Genomic DNA, 22,100 nt, shown 5'->3' with positions numbered 1-22,100 from the left:
ATCTAACTAGAGCACCAGGGTTAGTGATACTTGCCAGTCACCAGGGACAGGGATGGAATCTTCTAAAATTGTGCTTTATTCATAGAGTCAGCAATCGGAGAAGGCAGCATTAGATCCTTAAAGGGGGCTGGAGAGGTTGCTCAGTGGTTAAGGGCACTGGCTGCTCTCACAGAGTACTGGGATTCAGTTCCTAGCATCCATATCTGTTCTCAAACATCCATAACTCCAGTTCCAGGTGATCTAGAACACCCAGAACTTCTCCTAACCTCTGCTGTTGTAAGGTAATTCCACCAGAGAATACACACAGACTCTCTGAAAGCTGAAGAGAGTCTGTGTTGCTGGCTGGAAGCTGCTTGGCGAACTTCCCAAAATCACCCAGCCCCGTCCTCACAGTTTCTCTCTCTTATGCAAGGATATTCAAACCATCACATACATCTATTGAAAAAAATTTTAAACTACCCTCTATCTCATCTCCATCTAGCAAATTATATGATGAAATGATCCATGCAGTCATTGATTGATTGTTGAGGGCTTGTGGGTATATGAGTCCATGCATACAGGGAGGGAGTGTGCCATGTGCAAGTGGAGGCTAAAAGAAGATATTGGGTATCCTCATCTGCCTTTCTCTGCTTAATTTCTTGAGACAGAGTCTTTCTCTGAATTTAGGGCTCTCTTTTCCTCGATAGACAGGAAGCAAGAAAGCGGCTGGAGGTGGTAACTTATGCCTTTAATCCCAACACTTGGGAGGCAGAGGCAAGCTGATCTCTGCACTTGTGGAATAACCCTTTTGATGGCACACCAAGTTATCACAACCTTTGAATTCAACAAGGCATTCCAAGGACTGAGAAGGCTCCTCCAATCCCTAGAAAGATCTGTCCACCTTTGAGATATAACTAGGATCCCCACACGCTGGTGTCTCCCAATGCTTGACAGGTGGAGGGAGGAAGGGTTCAAGGCCAGCCTTCGAAACAAAGTGAGTTTCTTGGTCAGATTAGTCTGAGCTGAATGTGACCCTGTGGCAATATGATGATGATAACCAAGCCCTAGCAAATGGCTCAGTGGTAAAGCATTTGCCATGCAATCTTAATGACTTGCGTTTGATAAAAATGGAAAGAGAACAGACTCTACAATGTTTTGTTCTTTGCTTTCCACAAGTGCGCTGTGACACACACACAAACACACACACACACACACACACCAAAACAAAATAAAACAAAACAAGTCTGGGAAAATGGCTTAGTAGTTAACTGCTCTTGCAGATGACCCGGTTTGGATCCCAGCACCCCATGTGTAATTCCAGTTCCAAGGGACCTGACGCAGTCTCCTAACCTTCATGAGCCATATATGCACTTACATACACACTCATACACGTAAAATAAAAGCACTCACACACGTAAAATAAAAAAATAAAAATTTTAAACTAAAATTAAAAAAAAAATTCAGGCGAAACAAGATTGCAACCAGCGCAAGGGGGAGCACCTTCTGCCTCTTCCCGACCCCCTCCCCATCTCAGCTTCACCGGCTCCTTGAGGACAATCTCTCCTGATTCTGACTCTCTGGGGCTTCTAAGCAGCGTTCCCAGAATCCCTCGCGGCAGTCCTGGGATGAATGGAGAAGACACGCCCCCAGCGCGCGTGCGCACTCTTGGAACCTCGCAACCCAGGACGCAGGCGCGTGCGCGCCGTCCGCTTAAATCCTGCGGTGGGCGGCGCCGTGCTCTTCCGAGCACTATGGAGATCCAGTCCGGGCCGCAGCCTGGCAGTCCCGGCCGCGCCGAGAGGCTGAACGCGCGGCTGCTGGACGAGTTCGTGTCGCTGCACGGCCCTACGCTGCGCGCCTCGGGAGTCCCAGAGCGACTATGGGGCCGCCTTCTGCACAAGCTGGAGCACGAGGTACGAGATGGCACGGGCTGCGGGCAGGCTATGCGGTCGAGTGGGGAGCACAGCTCAGCAGCTCTGAAGGGGAGCCACTTATAAGTTCAGGAGCAGGATGTACCTGGGAGTCAGAAGGGTACAGGCCGAGAGATGCGCCTGTGCCGCCATCCTGCAGGGTTATGGGCCCGCCGAGGATGCGCAGGGACCTGCAAACCGGCATGCGCTTGGCTCGCAGCATCCCAACGCCTCGGTTGATATATTAAGAGTAGAACTCGCGACTCCACTTACGGATGAGGAAACTGAGGCTCCGGCGGATGCAGGAGCTCCTGTTAGATTCAAGCTACACCGGCATCATTTCAGTCAGCTCTGTGCAGCTCTGCTTAGTCCGTAGAACTCTGTGGAGTTGTTTCCCACGGCGTGAGTAGCAGGTCTCCCTTTGTACACTAAAGAGAATGGAGGCCCTGAGACATGGAGACGACGCTAAGAGAGGGTTTAGAAGGTCTCCCCCATCTTTTGAGAGAATGGCTCCATCCTTCACCTGAGCTAGGCTTCCACGGGGTGCCCGGCTTCTTCCGTCGGAGAACAGGGTTTGGGTGATGAAGACAGCAGCTGCTAGGCTGGGCGGAGGGTCTTTTGCGAAGCAAGAGCTTGGTTTTTCACAGGACACCACCTCCTATCTGAGACCCACTAAGCCTTCAGGTGACTGGGAGAGTCCAAAAGCTAGGATTCCCCGGTGCCTCTCAATGGGGTAGGCTTACCCTCTTTGATCTAGTTCCACACTGTGTATGGGCCAGATATTTCCTGGTTAAGCCTATACGTAGGGCTGTACTGCAGCTCACTATAGCATGCTGGCGGTTGGGAGGCGCCTCAATCCTTAGCCCTGTGGGACAGTAAAAGAGGAGGAGCCAGCCTTGTGCTAGTGTTACATTGTTGATGGTCCTGGGCAATACCGTGAGGTTATAACTGGCCGTCAGCCCCAGGGCAAGCAGCTGTAGTGACCGGTTTGGTAGGTGGAGTATTAAGTGATTTCTCTACTTCAGTCTGATTATCAGATATTACTACATCATTGGTCGAGGCTCATCTGTCAGTGGCACCTCCTTACAGAGGGTTACTTACTCCCTGTCACTAAGTTCTCTGCTCACGTGGTGTTGGGCCCTCCTCCGCACTGCTACTTTCTGCAGACTTGCCTTGATCTCAGGCCAGTGCTGAGGTAGAACTGGACCCCCATTTATTAGTGACGATAAGAGGGTACCCAAGATGCTGCAAGGGCTGGGCTTCTTTGTTTGTTTGTTTGTTTGTTTGTTTTTGGAATGCCCTGGGACCCCACTCAGGGGCACTCTCCCTGGTCAGGTGACTCCCCACCTAAGCTGTCTGATTTGGAAAGCAGGCATGGAGAAACACCAGCACCTGGCTCCCTGAGGGGGTGCAGAAGATAATGACAGGCCACTGCACTCCACCAGTGTCCTGTCCCTTCTCACTTGGGCTGCTGTGGCCTAGTCAGGGATACCCATTTTTTTTTTTTCCCCAGGCCCTCCTGAGCCATTCCAGACAAAGCTGAGTCACCACAGTGAGACCTGCCACAAGGCCCAGAGGGAATGCTCAGCAGGACTGCATCCCTGCCTGTAGAGAGCCACCCTCCCCCACCAAGCAGGCAATCAGCTCTGGTTCCTTACCTCAGAGGGCTCCACAGAAAAGACTGGGGGTGTTTTCACACTCCCTCCCACTTTCAGGAACATCCACTGGGGTCACCTCCCTAGGGGTTTACAGCTTGACAGGTGGGGGTTGGTCCCTCCATGCCAAAGCAGAGGAACAACCAAGCCAGGCTTCAGGTTGGGCCTGCTTGTCCCCCAGAAGACCTGGGGTGAAAGGCTGGGGGTGTGGAAGACCTGAGGCCTCCCCTCACTCAGGGATCAAGAAAGAACTTGGCTGAGACTCTGCACTCCTTCTACCTAAGTAAGAGCTTTCCCCAGAGCACCAGCTTTCCCTTATCTTCTGTTTGGCCTGCCGGCCTCCACCCTGGAGTGTGGTAAACTCCCTGCTCCCCACACACATTTTTTTTTTTCATAGAATTATCAAGTGTGTGTGCGCGTGAGTTTATGCATTTGTGGAGATCAGAGGACAACTTTCAGGAGTTGGTTCTCTCATTCCACCTTGGGAAACCTGTGACCAAACTTAGGTCATCAAGCTTGGTCCCAGGGCCGTTGCCTTTACCCCATGAGCCTCTCACCATGCCACCCTCCCCTGTGCCTTTCTTTCCTCCCCACCGGTGGCTAGTTCCCTCCACACTCCAGAACTGCAGGCCTGAATCTTTCCCTCTGGGTGCTCCCTCCTGGAGGAGCCAGGTCTAGTCCTTGCTGAGCTGGAAGTCCCCTGAAGAGCCTCTTTCCTCCAGCCTCACAAAGCTTACCTGTGCCTGAGTAGGTAGGGGGTCGTTGCTGCCCCAGGGTGGGAGAGGTCTCAGGGAGAACTCGCCTGTTTAGTCCCGTGTTATCTGATTCCTGCAGCTGTCCTGCAGGGTGGGTGAAGGAACTGAGTTTCAAATGTGTGATACTGGAGCCTGGCTTGGAAGAGCCTTTACTATATAGCCCAAGCCCCATTCTGTGCCTGACTTTGTATTGGTTAAATGTCCCAGCAACCCCAGACCTTCCTGTAGTACAGATGGGGAAACCAAGTCACAGAGGGTTTGAGTCATGACTTTGCTACCTATATAAGATGTGGCAAATTCAAGATTCAAACCTCACAATTGGGCCTTAGATTCCAGAGGTCCCCCCCCCCCACGCTCCCCCCTCTTCTGGCTCGTGACAGGCCTGGGGTCCCTACGGGATGAAAACTGGGAGAGCCCGTGGGAGAAGAGAAAGACTTGTTGCTTCTCAGGCTGTCCTTGACTCCCAATCATTCCTGGCCTGGGAGATCCAAGCCCACATTTTACAGTTCCCGGCTGCCCTGAGGGTTGCCCCAGAGGCCACACTTTCTGCTGCACGAGTGTGGGAAGGTACCTGTGGGCTGCCTCAGCTGTCCTGGTGTCAGCTGTCCTGGGATAGCTCTAGTAAAAAGGAAGTCAGGGTGCGCCACCCCCACCCTGGACCAACTACCATCCTGAGCCCAAATCCACCTCCAATGCCATAGAGCCACCCTCTGCCTTTGGGCCTCATTTCCCTTGTAAAGCAAGGGATGTAGACATGATTCTCGAGTGGATACCTTTTCTGCCTTTGCCAACATGTGGTGTCTTGAGAACAGTGGCCTAGGAGACCCTGGCATAGATTACGAATGACCCCAAGATGTGCCTATCGAGGCCTCAGTTCTTCAGTTAGGTGTTGCTAAGAGGCTGTTTAGTAACTAGGACTTGCTCCTTGGAGGTGGAGGGCTCGGGAGTGTGGTTCCCTATCCACACCCCTGATTGACTGTGCTTTGGCTGTAGGTTTTCGATGCCGGGGAGATGTTTGGGATAATGCAGGTGGAGGAGGTGGAGGAGGCTGAGGACGAGGCCGCCAGGGAGGCTCAGAGGAAGCAGCCCAACCCTGGGGGCGAGCTGTGCTACAAGGTCATTGTGACCAGTGAGAGCGGCGTCCGGGCTGACGACCCCAACAGGTAGGATCGGGGTCTGGGCATTGGTTTTTAGAGAGGTTTCACCTAGACCCTGTTTCCCTGTGACATGTGTGGCCAGTGGTGTCCCCACAGGCTTTGGGGCTGTTTCTAACCTATGCTGTTAACAGGTTCATCGGGACCAGGAATTGAACTTGACGCCCCACAAGAGCGCATCCCTGTGACTTCACAGTGCTGTAGCTCCTGGTTTTGCTAAGGGCGACCAAACCCAGGGAAGGAAGGACTTGCATGGGGTCAGTAGGCTAAGGATATGGCTGCTGAACCCAGCAAGACCTAACAGAGCCTGGCTTTGCCGAGGACCTTTGTCCCCTGTCCCTGAACCATGCTGACTCAGTCCTGGAGAAGGTTCCCAGGAAGCAGGAAGACCTGAGACCTGACACAGGCCTGCCTAGTGTTAACCAGAGACTCAGCCCTTTCCATCTCCCAGGGACCTGGGTAGGCCTGTGGCTCTCTCTGCAAGAGGCTTTGTTGAAGCCTAAGGAAGGAACTTCTTGAGTTTCCCTGGCATCCCTGATTCCAAGCTTTTATCTTCCCCTTCCCCAGGCCTAGGAAGCTATAGGGATCACCCCAACTGAGGGCGTTAACCTATAAGTGACTTAGGCACTGCCCCAGGTGCTTGAGTCTCACTAAGCTCAATGCTGTCCTACACCTCAGCACTCTACGGAGTGGCTGGGGAAGGACCCACAAACAAACTGGACAGAACTTATCTAAGTAACCTCTTCTGTGATAAAATACACCAGCCGGTCAGCTAAGGGAGGCAGGGCTTATCCTTGTAAGATACAGCCCATCATGAAGGGTGGGGCTGGGTGCAGGAGGGTCCCCCAGCAAGAACTTGAAGCAGGCTGTATGACAGGCAGGGGTGGGCACAGGGGGATCCAGTAGCAGGAATCGGAAGTAGTCTTTCCTGTTATATCTGCAACCTGGAAACCGAACAGTGAGTGTCTTGTTGGTACTCGGCTGGTTCTCTGCACTTTACACAGTCCGGGACCCCCTAACCAGGGAATGGTTCCTCCACAACCAAGATGTGTCTTCCCACATCAGTTAACATAATCAATCCAGGCAGCCCCTCACAGGCGTGCCATCTCCCAGGTGACCGCGCTGACCCTCACAGAGCACAGGTGGCCTTTTCAGTCCCTTCTGCCCTAAGGACTTTGTCCCTCTGAGTTATTCACATTTGCCAGGCCCTGGAAGTTCTCAGTCCTCTTTACCCCACACCTGCCTGGGTATGAGTATTGTCATACTTCATGGTCACCCTCTGGGGTATGACTCTGTGTCACACGCTGCGTTGTGCAGGAATAAACCTGCCTTTCCTTCAGGATATGCAAACAGACAAGGAAAATAAGAGCATAGTGATAAATTCCTGAACTTGACCTTGACGAATGAGGTCAAGGGGCTATGTGCTCAGGGAAGGGGCTGCCTTGTCCCTTGGACACCTGTGTGTATGGGTCCCCCTAATTCGGCAAAGCTTGCTGGGGCCAGGAGTAGAAGGACAGGCCCTGGGGGCTGGAGAGATGGCTCAGCAATAAAGAGCACTGACTGCTCTTCCAAAGGTCTTAAGTTCAAATCCCAGCAACCACATGGTGGCTCACAACCATCCGTAATGAGGTCTGATCCCCTCTTCTGGGGTTTCTGAAGACAGCTACAGTGTGCTTACAAATAATAAATAAATAAATCTTTGGGCCAGAGTGAGTTGGGCTGGAGAAAGAAGAAAAAGTGACGACAGCTGCAGTACTTATGTATAATAAATAAAATAAATCTTAAAAAAAAAAAAGGACAGGCCCGGCCCCTCTCATAGGAAGTTCTTGGTGCTTTTAGGTCCTAGGGTATGTGACTGTGTGTGTTGTGCTTCAGTTCTGTCACTTGCCTGCTGGTATCACAGGTGCTTCCAGTCTGTAGAACCTTCAAGTGGTGAATGCCTGTCACTGCTAAGTCTGCAGTGGCAGAGTGGCAGCAGGAGCCTTCGCCCTGTACCGGCAGTCAGCGTGACCATATTTGTTCCACGTGATGCTCATGTCCGTCTTGGGGTGGGCAGTGGGGACTCCCATTGTCCTGCTCTAGACCTTAGAGAGAGCCACACTGAGTGGGGTCAGAGTAGTGGCCTTGGGCTGGAGCTCCATGACTGAGGTGCTGGGGAGAGCAAGTCTCAGAGGGGTTGTGTCAGAGCCTGTGTCTTCTCTTTCCCTCTGTTCCTTTTCCTCTTTCCTTTCCTTTTTTTTTTGGTTTTTCAAGACAGGGTTTCTCTGTGTAGCCCTGGGTGTCCTGGAACTCACTCTGTAGACCAGGCTGGCCTCGAACTCAGAAATCCGCCTGCCTCTGCCTCCCAAGTGCTGGGTTAAAGGTGTGCATCACCACTGCCCAGCTCCCCTCTCCGTTCTTGCCCTGATTGCTTAGTGCAGTGGTTCTCAACCTGTAAATCTCGACCCCTTTGGGGCAGGGGGAGGGGGTTGGATTATCCTTTCACAGGGGTCACCTAAGACTACCAGGAAACACATATATTTACATCACAATTCATGACAGTAGCAAAATTACAGGTATGAAGTAGTAACGAAACAGTTTTATGTCTGTGGTCACTATGACGTGAGGGATTGTATTAAAGGGTTGCCGCAGTGTTGGGAAGGTTGAAAACCGCTGGCAGTAGCTCACGGATAGCTTGTGCCCGCAGCATCTTCCTCATCGACCATGCCTGGACGTGCCGTGTGGAGCATGCACGCAAACAGCTGCAGCAGGTACCTGGACTCCTGCACCGGATGGCCAACCTCATGGGCATCGAGTTCCATGGGGAAGTGCCCAGCCCAGAGGTTGTGGCCCTAGTGCTGGAGGAGATGTGGAAATTCAACCAGACCTATCAGCTGGCCCATGGGGTGAGTAGATTCACTTTCTCTCAGTGCTGGTAGAAGCCCACTTGGTCCCTGTGCCTTTATCAGAAGTATGTCACCACCTGGACATGGTGGTGCACGCCTTTAATCTCAGCACTTGAGGCAGAGGCAGGTAGATCTCTGAATCTAAGGCTAACCTGGTCTACAAAGTAAGTTCCAGGACAGCCGAGACTACACAGAGACTGTCTTTTAAAAAAATTAAAAGGATATTACCAACTATAACACCAGCTAGTGTGGTGGCACACCCCTTTAGTCCCAATATTTGACAGGTAGAGACAGGTGGATCTTTGAGTTGGGGACCAGGATGTTCTACAAAGCAAGTTCCAGGACAGCTAAGGCTGTTACATAGAGAAACCCTGTCTCAAAAAACCAAAATAATGGGGGCTGATGAGATGGCTCAGCGGGTAAGAGCACCCGACTGCTCTTCCGAAGGTCCTGAGTTCAAATCCCAGCAACCACATGGTGGCTCACAACCATCCGTAGTGAGATCTGACTCCCTCTTCTGGGGTGTCTGAAGACAGCTATGGTGTACTTACATAGAATAAATAAATAAATAAATCTTTTTTTAAAAAAAAACCAAAATAATAAAAATATCAATCAAAACAATAGTTATAACCAGTCATGGAGGTCACCCCTTTAATCTCAGTACTCAGGAGGAAGAGGCTGGTAGATCTCTGAGTTCAAGGCTAACTTAGTCTCTAGCTAGTTTTAACCCAGCCAGGACTACATACAAGACCTTATCTTGGTACCTGGGACCAACCAACCAAGGCTGGGGAGCAAGGTACTCTGCCTTTGTACTTATGGGATACAAGCCTCCCTAAGAACTCTAATCCCAGGCACCAGTGACTCAGCTGCCCCTTCTAAACATGTTGCCCTCTGTGGTTCTTGCCACCCTTGAGAGAGGACAGCAGACTGCTTTGATTCACCTTCAGGCCTTCACGCCCCCCCCCCCCCGCCTCCCCCCTGCCTGCCAAGCTTCTAGGCTCCTTCCCTCTAGACTCTAGCCCCTGGCCACTCTCAGTTGGGGAAAACCATGCTCATTTCTTCTGGGCTAGCTCCTTGAGCCTCCCTACCTCAGCATACTAATTATGCCACCGAGGGCCTTATTTCCACAGGCCTGGGATGGTTATTAGGATTCGGGGAACCTCCAAGCTCAGCAGTGGGCAGAGATGAGCAGTGGTTGTTAGGTACATATGTGAGAGACACAGCGGGTGGATGGACACACGGCTGAACATTGCTGTATTCTTCCCACAGACAGCCGAAGAGAAGGTGCCAGTGTGGTACATCATGGACGAGTTTGGCTCGAGGATCCAGCACTCAGACATGCCCAGCTTCGCCACTGCTCCCTTCTTCTACATGCCCCAGCAGGTGGCATACACGCTGCTGTGGCCCCTAAGGGACCTAGACACAGGCGGTAAGTCGGGTGCCTTGCATACCCCAGAGGATGGGCCGTGGGAGGGCCTTCCATCACCCCCACTGATGGGCATGCGTGTCTTGGCGCAGAGGAGGTGACCCGGGACTTTGCCTACGGAGAGGCAGACCCTCTGATCCGGAAATGCATGCTGCTGCCCTGGGCCCCCGCCGACATGCTGGACCTCAGCTTCTCTACGCCTGAGCCTCCTGCCAAGTACTACCAGGTGTGGCCCTGCGCCTGCAACCTTGGGCCTAGTGTTTGGTGCTTTTTGGAATGTTCTCTATCCATTTACCAAGTGTTAAGTGTCAGCTGGATTCCAGGCTCAGGCTAGCTGCTCTGGGATGGAGGAGGCTTACCGTGCACCAGCTCCTGTAGCCACACAGGGTGGCTGTCTGTCTTGGTCTAGATCCCAGGTAGTCTGGGTTTGGGAAGAAGAGGTCTGTGCAGTTAGATCTGGCTGTATGCACTACTCTCACCTTCTAATGGTGCTCCCTATTCTCTTCTAATGGTGCTCCCTCATAGGGGACAAGAAGACACTAATTGTTCCTCGGTGTCTGTGGGGGTGAGTTGTAAGGCTGAATGGATACTAAAATCTGTGGGTACTCAGGTCTCTCATGTAAAACTCTCAGCACTGCCTCAGTATCCCTCGTCTTCCCTGGATAGTCTGTAATTCTCTGTACAGTGGAGGTGTGCTGTAGACAGTCATCTGGTTTGGGAATAGTGACAAGCACACAATCCCTACAGAGGACTTTTTCCCTCCCCAAAATACTTGTGACCTACTACTGTTGGTTGACTCTGAAGCAGTAGAGCCTGAGGCTCTGAGGGCCGACCGTATTGTACATCGTACAGCACAGCAGGCCATCAGGGAGTCCTCGCTGTCACCTGGAAGCCTGTAGGTCAGGACCCTGCAGTTTCACTCAGAAGTGCCTGGCTGTGATGAGTTCACACAAAGGCCTTGATACCAATCAGGAGGACAGCCTCTAATATCTAGAGAGATTACGTAGTGGTACAAGCATTGACTGCAGCCACAGAAGAGCTTTGTTCGGTTCCCAGCACCCAGGTTAGGTGGTTGACAACCATCAATAGCTCAAGTTCATGGTATCTAGCACCCTCTCTGGCCCCCGTGGGCATTGCACCCATGTTTCCAAATGCATGTGCAGGTAAACACTCGACACATAAATATAAGTCTTTAAGGGGTAGGAATGAAACCAGGCCCCTTCAAGAAAGGTCTGCCTCCCTTGTCCTCAATTCCATACACACAGGAGCCTATGCCTGGCACCTCATAGATGGGCTGTTCTATATTCACAGTTGTGTTGATGGTAAGCACACTGGGGTATAAAGAAGTAGAGATCAAAACCAAGGGTCTGCAGTGACTCGGCAGAGGCTGCACACCTCACCCTACTGGTTTGAGTCTACCCTGGCATTGCAGACTTCTGATGCCCACTGAGTTGTGGAAGGTTGTAGATGGGTTAGACAAGTTGACATGGGTGATAGTGGAAGCTCTACGAATTGCAAGAGACAGACAATCCTTACTTGAAACCTGTTGGCACAGAATCATGGGTCCAGGCTGTGATCTGGCCTTGGGGTGACCTGTGCTGGTGAGAAATTGCTCTAGCAGCTTAGGACAGTAAATATTTATTGCCTCCCACAGTTTTGGATGGGGACAGGAACTGGAGACAGTGCTCAGCAAGTGGTTCTGGTTGAGGGTTTCCTGGGTGCACAGATTCCCCCAAAGCTGAGGAGTCAGAGCCTTCCTGAAGCTGAAGTGTTCGTATGTAGCACTCAGGGGAGAGGACTCAGCATCTCCACACAGGTGCCTCTCTGTGGGCTTCTGAGTGTCCCTGAGACATGGCAGGTGGCTTTTATTCGAGCCAGTGATCCAGGAGCAAGCCAGAGGGAGTTAAGCCTGTGATCTGGGCTCAGATCTCGCTTCCTCTCTGCTGCTCATTTAGAAATAGCTCCTTGGGTCCTGTGATGAACTACACTCTGCCTTTCAAGGGAGTGTCAGAGTCTGGACATGTTTTAAACTGTTAACCAGTTTAGGACAGGAACAGCCCTCAGGGGCTCCCCTCAGACCAAGCGGCTCCTCCCAGCACAGGTTTGGCACCCCTTGCCACCTGTGTCTGGAAGAATGAGAACAATGTGTGTCTTGTTCTTTGCCCAGCCTGGATTCTTGGGGATTTGAGAGGCCTGAGTCCAGAGCATCAGGTCAGGTAGCCCTGGGCTGCCTCGGAGAGAGGCAAGGATGTGAGGGGTGGGGCCTGGCGCACAGGAGAAGCTCAGGATCAGTTATTTGCTTCTTCCTTCATTGAGGTCTGTTTCCGCCTCTCTCCGATTCTAGGCCATTTTGGAGGAGAACAAGGAGAAACTGCCGCTCGCCATTAGCCCAGTGGCACGTCCCCAGGGCCACGTCTTCAGGTACATAGCCCTGTTCTCTGTTGTCACTGAGACTTGACTTCTATGACTGCCATTCCCAGGTCCCAGAACAAGACTTTTCTGGGCCCCAGGTCAGTGGCTGTGTCCTGGAGTCTTGGAACCTAGCCGTGCTGGCAATGGTACCAGAGCACTTCGAATCACAGAGGAGTGTGAGAAAGCAGGCAAGACTGCCTGCAGGAGGCGGCTGTTAAACTTGCCCTGGAAAAATTAGAAACAGCCAGGCTCAGTGTCATTCCTATAAATCTCAACATGAGCGATGGAGGCAGGGAGGTTATCACAAGTTCTCAGCCATCCTGGGCTACAGGGTGAGACCCTATCTCAATAAAGGAAAAGGGCATCTATATTGCCAGGAAAACCAGTCCCAGGAGTCTGAGGGTATAGGCAGTGATGGGGAAAAGGCACAGCTCTACCTCCATGCCACGGGGCCTGAATACAAAGCCATATCTACCCAGTGCTGAGCAGGGTTTCTGCCTTTCCAGGGGCCCTCCCTACAGGCCCCCAGGTGCCATACCTATGGCTACTCAAACTTGGTACAGCTAGAATTGGGCTGTGTGCTCCATTCCGTCCAGGTCTACCAGGTCCTGGGGTCTGCCTCCCTACTGGGTCCTCCTCTTGCCTGAAGCCAGAGCCCCAGCCAAGCAAAGGGTGTGTCCTGAGACACAGATAAGACTGCAAACCCCACACCCACACACACCTCTATTCCCTCTGGAACGGACTAGTTAGGGGCCCAGTAAGTCCCGGTTGCAGCTGTGGTTCACACTCATTTTAGACTCAGGCAAGTTAACAGCCCGGTGCCAGCCCCATCCCAGCAGGCTAGGCCTCCTTTTGAGCCCTCACACTGCAGCATCCTTCCAAGCTGCCACCTACCTCACCTTTATGCTCTGAGTCCTCTTTGCTTCCCACTTAATAACCTCAGAAGTACAGCCACCTCTAGGCCCTGTCCTCACTTCTGTGCTGGCTTTGAAGTATGACCTAAGACCTGTCCCAGGGCACAGGAGCCCTGCAGATTCAGGAGAGTCCTCTGGGGGGCACTAGCTCGCCTCATAGGCTGAGATCAAGCAGGATTGGGAGGTTGCTGGTGTCAGCAGTTTTAAGCCTCTTATTGGAGAATGAAATAAAAGGGCCAGCGAGATGGCTCGGCCAGTAAAGGCAACTGCCTCCCGCAAGTTGTCTTCTGATCTCTGTGCACACACACACACATACACACAAATGAATGTAAGAAGAAAGTTCACACAGATCGTAGAGTAGCAGGGAAACTTATTGAAAACAAAGAGTCAGTAGAAATTAGAAAGGAATGGCCCCAGACTAGAGATAACTTGTGTCCCAGTTACTGTCTGGGGTTTCCTTGTACAGGGTTCAAGAGAAAGTTAGTTCCTCGGGGTATAACTTGGGTGGTCTTGTTGATGATTATGTTGTCATTTGAGACAGGGTTTCTCTCTGTAGCCCTGGCTATTCGGGAACTTGCTCCATAGACCAGCCTGGCCTTGTATTAGAGGCACACCTGCCTCTGCCTCTCTAGTGCTGGGATGAAGGCCAGCACCACTACAGCTGGCTTCTCCGTTTTCACTAAGAGGCTTAGATCTCTTAGCCCTTCACTCACTGTGAGTGTCTATTCCCATAATACATCTGACCTTGATCAGATCTGTTGCCAATTATGCAAGAACGTAAGATGGTAAATAAAGGAAGGATTCTCCCTAAAAGTCCTCTGGGGGACAGGTATGGCTTATTGCCCTTGCACCCTAAGCCAGTTCAGGCCAGACTGACCCTCCTCCAGGATGTAGTTTTGAATAGAAACTGTTCGAGTTTGGTGTCATTACGGGGAGGAGAAATTTGCCTCATTGTTTGTTGTTCAGAGTGGAGTGTGTGGAGTCCCAGATACTAAGCTCTCCCTATGCTTGCCTGACTCCTACCCATCCATTCTCATATGAGAAACCAGCATCTACGAACATCTAAGCCATCCTGCTGTCCTGATGGCAGATGTGAGGCAAGCTCTGTGGTCCCAGCTCCTATAGGGAACCTGGGAATATGAATGTCTTCCTACAGCTGGGTAGAGGAGATGGGTCTAGGCTCAGACTGCCAACACCAAGTATTCCTTGGGGCTTGCAGACACAGGAGAGGGGTGGGCAGAAGCACCTGCCCGCAATTGGGCCGCTGCTCACTCCAGTCTCTCCACAGAGTCCACTGCGACGTGCAGCAGGTGCTCGGCCACCTTACCCACCCTCGCTTCACCTTCACTGATAGCGAGGCTGATGCCGACATCTTCTTCCACTTCTCACACTTCAAGGACTACATGTAGGTACCTCGAAGCCCTGTACCGCATACCCAGTGCCTCTGATGACTGCCACCCTCCCCGGGATGCTAAGCTGACCTCTCTGGCCATACCTGTCTCCACCCACAGGAAACTCAGCCAAGAGAGCCCACAGGTGCTACTCAACCAGTTCCCCTGTGAGAATCTGCTGACTGTTAAGGACTGTCTGGCCTCCATCGCTCGCCGGGCTGGGGGTCCTGAGGGTCCCCCCTGGCTACCCCGAACCTTCAACCTGCGCACTGAGCTGCCCCAGTTTGTCAGCTATTTCCAGCACCGGGAGAGGCGGTAAGTCCCCTAGGCTTCAGGCAGGGCGAACAGATACTGCTGGTCAGTTCCATTATAGTGCTGCAGCTCTGTCCCCATCCTTAGCCCATGCCCAGCCTCTCCTTAGCTGAGCACCTACCAGCTTCTCTTGTTGCTAGTTCCACCCTGTAACCTTCCTTAGGTTCTATTACACTCCTAACCCAAAGACACGGGCTGGCCAGTCTACCTCTAGAACCTCAGGACACATTGTCTGAAAGGCAGGTATGGCTCAACTGTCTTCCCGTAGGGGTGAAGACAACCACTGGATCTGCAAGCCCTGGAACCTGGCCCGCAGCCTGGACACTCACGTCACCAACAACCTCCACAGTATCATTCGGCACCGAGAGAGCACCCCCAAGGTAGGCACACAGCTCCCCAGCCTAGCTGCTCCAGATACAGGCAGAGACTCTAAGGAGAGTCAGCTGTGACTCGGGGTCACTCAGCTTGTGGAGATCAAGTCACAGCACACAGCACACGGCTCACCGCCCATGGAACCCCCAGGTCTGTGGAAGTGATCCTACAGAGGCGGGACTTCCTATGGCTGTTTGAGACGCTGTGTGTGTCAGATTCTCCTCAGCCGTGGCTACAGTGCTGGTTACACATTCATGGCACGAGCTGAAGGAAGTAAACTTTGAGGGCTGTCAGTCATGGTTGGAGACTTGAGACAGCAGGAGGGAATGGATGGAACTATTGCTGAGAGCCCCTCCTTTTAAAACCTGAAAACTAGGGCCCAGGAGAGAGCTCAGCAGGTAAAGAAAGTGCTCGCTTTGCAAGCATGAGAACAGGAGTTCAGTCCCATACCCACGTAAAGGGGGGGAGGGGAGCCAAGCATGGCCAGTCTAGCCTGCTTGTCACACCCCAGGCCAGTGAGAGACCCTGGCTTTAAGAAAACTCCGCGCTAACGCCCGAGGAACGGCACTCAAAGGCGGCTCTGGCTTACATGTGTGTGCATCCCCACATGCTGAGGCTCGATGGCATGCTTTTCCTTTAACTAGAAAGGGTTGGAGGGATGGATCGGGGTTACGAACACTTGGTGTTCCAGCCGAGGACCCAGGTCCTGTTCTCAGCATCCACATGTTGGCTCATAGCTGCCTGTGGCCTCTGCGTGCCTGTGAACGAGGACAAGCACTCTTACACATAAATAAATCTTTTTAAAGTACAAAATCGGGGTGAGCATAAAGAATCTGCCATGCCCTAGCTAGAGTCTGAAGTGCAGGAGGAGGAGGGAGCAGCCATAGCTGGCCAAGGTGGCGTCACATGTGGAGTCCTTTTGCGGACACAGGTGAAGCCATCAGGGGTCTCGCTCGGCTTGCAGGAGCTCCCGGGTGCTCTGTCTCTGGTGAGCTGGGAGCTGCTGGCAAGTCCCCATCTGTCCTCCAGGTTGTGTCCAAGTACATCGAAAGTCCCGTCTTGTTCCTCCGAGAAGATGTGGGGAACGTCAAGTTTGACATCCGCTACATTGTGCTGCTGCGCTCAGTGAGGCCGCTGAGGTTGTTTGCTTACGATGTGTTTTGGCTACGCTTCTCCAATCGGTGAGTGGGTCAGGTGGAGGCTGAGTGCCAAGAGCTGGATCGGGCAACCCCTCATTCCCTGTGGGGCATCCCCCACCACATCACAGAGCCCACGGCTTCTCAAGTGTTCAGTTACGTCATTGCTGTAGTAACTGTGACACTCCTGTATATCAGCAAAGAATCATAATGACATACTATGCTTTACAGAGTATCTCCACAGTGCATCACTTGTCTTCACTCGAAATTCAGGCTGAGGGGCTGTCCCAGTCCACAGACAAGGGGAGCAATGTATCCCAGCCCCAGCAATGTGTGGCTGATCTCCATGGGGCTTGGGAACCCATGCTTGTCTGTCCTCTTGTCTCACAGGCCCTTCGCCCTCGATGACCTAGACGACTATGAGAAGCATTTCACCGTCATGAACTATGACCCGGATGTGGTGCTGAAGCAGGTAGGGCCTGGTGGGGCCCAAGAGCAAGGTTCTGGCTATCACAGTTGGGTTTTGGAGAGGCAGGGTTCTCTGGCCCCAAGACGAGTGCGTGGAATGAGGTCTCTATAGGGGGCACTGCCACTCCTGCCACAGGAGTACAGTGAGATCTGCATGCCAGGGCTAAAGGCAACAAGGCTGACATCAGGCCAGCAGTGCGTCTAGGACAATAGGGTGCAAGCCCCAGGTCCTAACTCTGGGCATGGGTTGGAAAGGGGCGCTAGGCTGTTAGATTTGTTACATCAAAGTCCTCTGTCCTGGCTAAGGAGTGTAAGCCCATAACACCTGACCCTGTCTGACAGGAGACCAGGAGAGCCCCATGCTGTCTCCTACCACCCCCCTTCCTAAAATGTGTGATTTTTTTTTCCTCTGTGGGCACACTCTAGTTCTTTTTTTTTTTTTTTTTTTAATTTATTTTCAGTTTTTTTTTTCAACATTTTTGAGACGTGGGCTCATGGGACCCAGGCTAGCCTTGAACTCCCAGCTCTCCTGCCTCAGCCTCACAAGTGGATACTGAATGCAGAGGCTGGTGGACCTCACAGCAACCCATTTCCCATGGCTAACGGCTGTCTGAGGTGCCTCTCTGTGCCCCGCCCAAGCATCTTCTAAGTAGGTTTGTAAGAAAGGAGCTACGACAGCAGAGTGGCTGTGCTGACCCAGATTCTCCGTGGGGCTAAGTGGCCCTGTTGCTTCTTGGCCCTCTTACTTTTGATTGGATTGAAAGCCAGGACCCAGATTACCCACCGAGGCCCCTGGCATGGTTGGAGGGCAGCCCAAGGAACGCTGAGTTCTTTTCTTCTGCCTGGTGATTGTGTTACCTGAGAAGCCCCTTGGTACAGGAACTCGTGTCCCATGGGACATGCACACGGGACCTCTGCAGGGGCCTGTGCTGGCTTATCGTTCTCTGGGAGAAATCTCAGCTTCCTTATTCAGATGTTTTGATAAAATCTTGGTCCAGGGATCTTGTCCTGGGTTGCCTGTGAGGGCCCCTACAGAGTGGGTCTGGACTCTGCTGCCAGTGGGCTGTGCTGAGCTAGGCATGGTGGCCGTGCCTGAAAACCTCCTGAGCCCTGAACCTTAAGTTCCCAGCTTAAGCCTTGCAGCAGCCCAGCAGTCAGTAGGCTGAGCAGGGAGCGCTACTCTTTTCATAGAAGGGAAAACTGAGGCTCAGAATGGTGAGTCTGCCTGCCTAGAGCCTAACCTTGGTCTCCTAGCCTCCTGAGTACCCTGAGGACCAGAGCTGGACCGAATCCTGTGCTATGGGATTAATGTCCTGCTTTATTCTAGAGGCAGTTGTTGCCACGGTAACTGGCTCTCATCTATTGCAGGTGCACTATAATGAGTTCATCCCTCAGTTTGAGAAGCAGTACCCAGAGTTTCCCTGGAGTGATGTTCAGGTGAGTCTTGGGCTCTGCCAGGTTGGAGCTATGAAAGCCACGCCCTTCCTTTATAGGCAGGGCGGGGTCATCTTCCTGCTGAGACAGGCAGAGATGTCTGGGCTCAGGCCATCCTCTCCCATGCACTCTGGACCTGTGTGTGGCAGGTCTGGGGGCTCTTTAGAATATTCTAAAGAGGAAGGGAAGAGCCGGGCGGTGGTAGCGCACGCCTTTAATCCCAGCACTTGGGAGGCAGAGGCAGGCAGATCTCTGAGTTCAAGGCCAGCCTGGTCTACAAAGTGAGTTTCAGGACAGCCAGTGCTACACAGAGAAACCCTGCCTCGGGAAAAAAAAAAAAAAAGGAGGAAGGGAAGAAATTTGTAGCATCATGAGGTAGCCTAAGAGCAGTAGGCTCCAACAACTCCAGGAATCCAATCTCATTGGTACCAGGGCAGGGAGGGTGCTGTTCTTAGGACAGAAAATTGGCAGATTTGCTGGAGGTTAGAGCCCTGCACTGGAGCATGGCTTAGTGATGGGTGTTTACCTAGAATGCTTGAAGCACTGGGCTCCTTCCTTAATACAAAGCAGAAATGGACTCCAGGAGGGTGAGGACAGGCTGACATGGCCGTTTGGCCAAGCCTAGAGACAAAGGATGTAGGAGGGATGATCTGGTCCATCTTCAGGACAGGGTTCAGGCAAGGATAGTGGGCCTTGTTAGTCCCAAAGTCAGGGTTGAGAACACCGTGTGACAGAGCATTGCTTGTCCCTAGGCTGAGATCTTCAAGGCCTTCACGGAGCTGTTCCAAGTGGCATGTGCCAAGCCACCGCCCATGGGCCTCTGTGACTACCCCTCATCCCGGGCCATGTATGCCATTGATCTCATGCTCAACTGGGACAACCACCCAGATGGTAAGGGGGCTCTCCACACCAGAACCACCCACCCCGGCCACCGGGGCCCACACCAGCAGCACCTGGGACAGCCCTGGCTGCGGTAGGGTTTTGATGTGGCTTGGTTTGCTTTGGTTTGGTTTGGTTGTTTTATGTATTTGAGAGTTCAGTATGTGTGTGCGTAGAGGACCCAGGACCCCCTAGAACTGGAGTCAGGAATGGTTGTAAGCCGCCTTGTGGATTCTAGGAACTCAATCCAGGCCCTCTGCAAAGACAGCAAGTGCCTTTACCTACTGAACTATCTCTCTAGCCCATGATTATCATTTCACTGGATAATTAGCCAGGTGGTCCAGGTTGGGTATCCTGGCCTGATCCCTGAAGGAAACACCTGCATCAGTTCAGGGGGAAAGGCAGCCAACTAGGGCCAAGAGAACTCACGGGACTGGAAAGCTGGAGCCACCCTGCCAGCCCTGCATGCCACTCCCTCTGACCAAACTAGCCATCGAAGCCTGAAGCAATGTGCCCTTATAGCCCCAGGGGTAGGGGTAGCTTCAGCCTTTCTTTGGGGAGCAGGTCTCAAGCTAGGGAATGTACATTCTAGGTCACACCCTGTGCGCACACACTGGGAATTAGGGCCTAAGTCTGTACCCATCACAGTCCCAGCCTGTCCTCCCAACCCTGCTACCACAGAGCCTTCCCAACTCTTGTTTCATTATCAGGAAAGCGGGTGATGCAGCCCCAAATCCTGGAGGTGAACTTCAACCCCGACTGCGAGCGAGCCTGCAGATACCACCCCTCATTCTTCAATGATGTCTTCAGCACTTTGTTTCTGGACGAGACTGACAACTGCCATGTCACCCGCATCATCTAGGTGCCCAGAGTTCTGCCTGTTCTCATAGCCAGTTCCAGCCGGTTCCAGCCGGTCCAGCCTCTGCTCACAGAACTGCCTTTGCAGTCCCAGGCTTCTCCCTCCCTCCCTCTCTCCCCTCCTTCCTTCCTCAGCCAGAGCCTTGGCCTAAGTTATACTCAACCCTCCTGAGCCGTGTTCCTGCTCCATATGTGGGATATCAGGTCCATGTGTGGCAGAGCTGGACAGTGAGTGGTGTCCCAAGGACTGGGCTCCGACCAGCTGTACCTGGTCTCTGTACCTCTTAACGCCCTCTCTTCTCTGAAGAGTCTGCAGCTCAGCTAAGGGCTTTTCTCCTGGCATCCAGAAAGTTCGCAGACCAAGAAATGTTCTGCAGAAACAGGGTTCGACGAGGGAAGTGTTTGGGAACCCGGTATCCACAAGGGCCAGGGAGTACTCTCAGAATCTCTGCCCTCCTGTCCCATGGCTGCTGCAAGCAGGGTACGGGAACCCTGTGTTGCACCCACAGGCCCCAGAACAGCCAAGGGGAAACATTTGCCAACCCGGCCTTATGCCTCGGCATCCTCCGCCAGAGCCTTCACCAGCAGACTTCTCAGCCATGCCTACCCTGGGTGTTTCCCTTCTGGGAAGCTGGGCTATGCAGAGTCCCATGGTCTCTGCATGTTGGTACCTCACCAAGTCCCACTGTGCTCTTGTGGTAGACAGGGTGCTAGGTTGCTCTAGGGCTGTGACATTTCATGGCAGAATCCAAGCAGGAGTGGCTGTGGAAATGCCAGAGCGGCTAAGATGGCTCTGGAGAGAACTTCATGTGGGAATCAGGCTGCCTCTTGCCAAAGTTCAGAGTCCTAGTGTTAAGGTTTTGGGTTTGGTTTTCCTTCAACCTGCAGGAAAGACAATGTTACGTGGAGTTCCTAATTTTGTTGCTGGAATTTGAAGTCAGCCACCATTGCTTCTGTAACTGCTGGGCGCTGGGATCCTGCCCCCAGGAAGTTAAGAGTGGGCAGGAGCTCCTTCCAGATGTCCTACTGTTCGGGTGGGACACTGTGGTGGCTGTTGTACTTGTGAAGGTAAAAGTGACCTTCTCTTAGCATGACTGGACATGGTTCTTCCTGCTCATCTCTGGGCTTGTAGGCCACCTGTTAGGGAGCCTGCCCCCGCCACCATCAGGGTCAGGGTAGAGACACTTGTGGTGGTCGCACCCCTGGAAAGCGGCTGGCATCTGCCCTTTTATACTGCAGTAAAATACGCCTCCTTTCCACCTGGTCTTTTCTCTTTGGGGCCCTAGAGGCCTGGGCTGGGCTGGCAGGGCGGCTGTGTCCCTCCAAGGTTGCAAGCAGACCCAACATGTCACCACGTGTGCTTTGAGAAATGAGAAGGAAAAGAAAGACCTCCGAGCTCCCTAAGGCAGTCTAGCTTCCTAGTTAGAGTCCCAGTTCCAAGCTGGAGAAGAGATCTGACCTGACCAGTCCACACTACCAACCCAAGGGGGCGTTGGGGGCCGCAGGGTCTGAGGCTTGGTCCCACCTGGTGGCCTTGAGAAATAGCATTCTCTATGTTACCTCCTTGTTCTGGAGTGGGGATGAGAGGCCATAATTCATGAGGTAGTCAAGAGGCTCTGGGGGCTGGCAGAGGACCAGCAAGACAGCTCACCGAGTAAAAATGCCTGCTGCCAAGCCTGAAGACTTCCCTGGGAGCTACAGGAGAGAGAACCAACTCCCACGGGTTGTCCTCTGACCTCCATGTGTATACCATGGGACATGTGACTGGACAGGCATGTACACACAAAAATATAATTTAAAAGTCTTCTAAAGAAGTCAGGTACTTCACATGCACCAGCTGGCCCAGCATCAGGCTTGGCCACCAGCCAGTTGTAGAGACAGTGGTTATACCTCTGACAAATCCTCCTGGTATTCATCCACACCCTGGTCGCTCTCTCCACTTAAGGGGTCATCAAAGGCCAGCACGTGCTCAAGGTGGGCATGTGCAGCAGGCTGGAGAGCCTAGGTAGCCACAGCGGTGTTGCTGAAGAAGGAAGTAGGCAGCTGAGCTCTGTAGGCCCTGGCCTGGCCGCCTGGGAGATGCCAGTGGCTGACCACAAACTCAAGTGTTTCTAGCACCCTCTAATCCTAAATCAACATGGCTTCCATGCTGACAGTTGG

At 52.7% G+C, this 22,100-nt stretch overlaps 1 protein-coding gene and 1 long non-coding RNA gene across 3 annotated transcripts; one reads left to right on the top strand and one right to left on the bottom strand.

Annotated features, from left to right (window-relative positions):
- Positions 1 to 1,394: 1,394 nt before the first annotated feature.
- Positions 1,395 to 4,272, bottom strand: Gm52182. Of its 2 annotated transcripts, none has more exons than XR_003951514.1 (2): positions 3,548 to 4,272; positions 1,395 to 2,754 (listed from the first exon to the last, which is right to left on the bottom strand). It is a non-coding gene; the product is annotated as a predicted gene, 52182 (long non-coding RNA). The 2 variants fall into 2 exon arrangements; XR_003951515.1 differs by having other exon boundaries at positions 1,395 to 2,504.
- Ttll12 (tubulin tyrosine ligase-like family, member 12) lies at positions 1,684 to 21,747 on the top strand. The gene is made up of 14 exons (NM_183017.2): positions 1,684 to 1,892; positions 5,293 to 5,462; positions 8,140 to 8,338; positions 9,608 to 9,767; positions 9,857 to 9,990; positions 12,109 to 12,185; positions 14,379 to 14,495; positions 14,602 to 14,796; positions 15,062 to 15,173; positions 16,195 to 16,346; positions 16,692 to 16,773; positions 18,138 to 18,206; positions 18,956 to 19,094; positions 19,793 to 21,747. Exons 1-14 carry the CDS (start codon positions 1,731 to 1,733, stop codon positions 19,942 to 19,944), a joined length of 1,920 nt encoding a protein of 639 aa, NP_898838.2. The 5' UTR covers positions 1,684 to 1,730; the 3' UTR covers positions 19,945 to 21,747.
- Positions 21,748 to 22,100: the final 353 nt, after the last annotated feature.

Source organism: Mus musculus, chromosome 15, assembly GCF_000001635.26.
Source record: "Mus musculus strain C57BL/6J chromosome 15, GRCm38.p6 C57BL/6J".
Lineage (NCBI taxonomy): Eukaryota > Metazoa > Chordata > Mammalia > Rodentia > Muridae > Mus > Mus musculus.
This window is presented reverse-complemented; position numbering and strand designations above follow the sequence as displayed.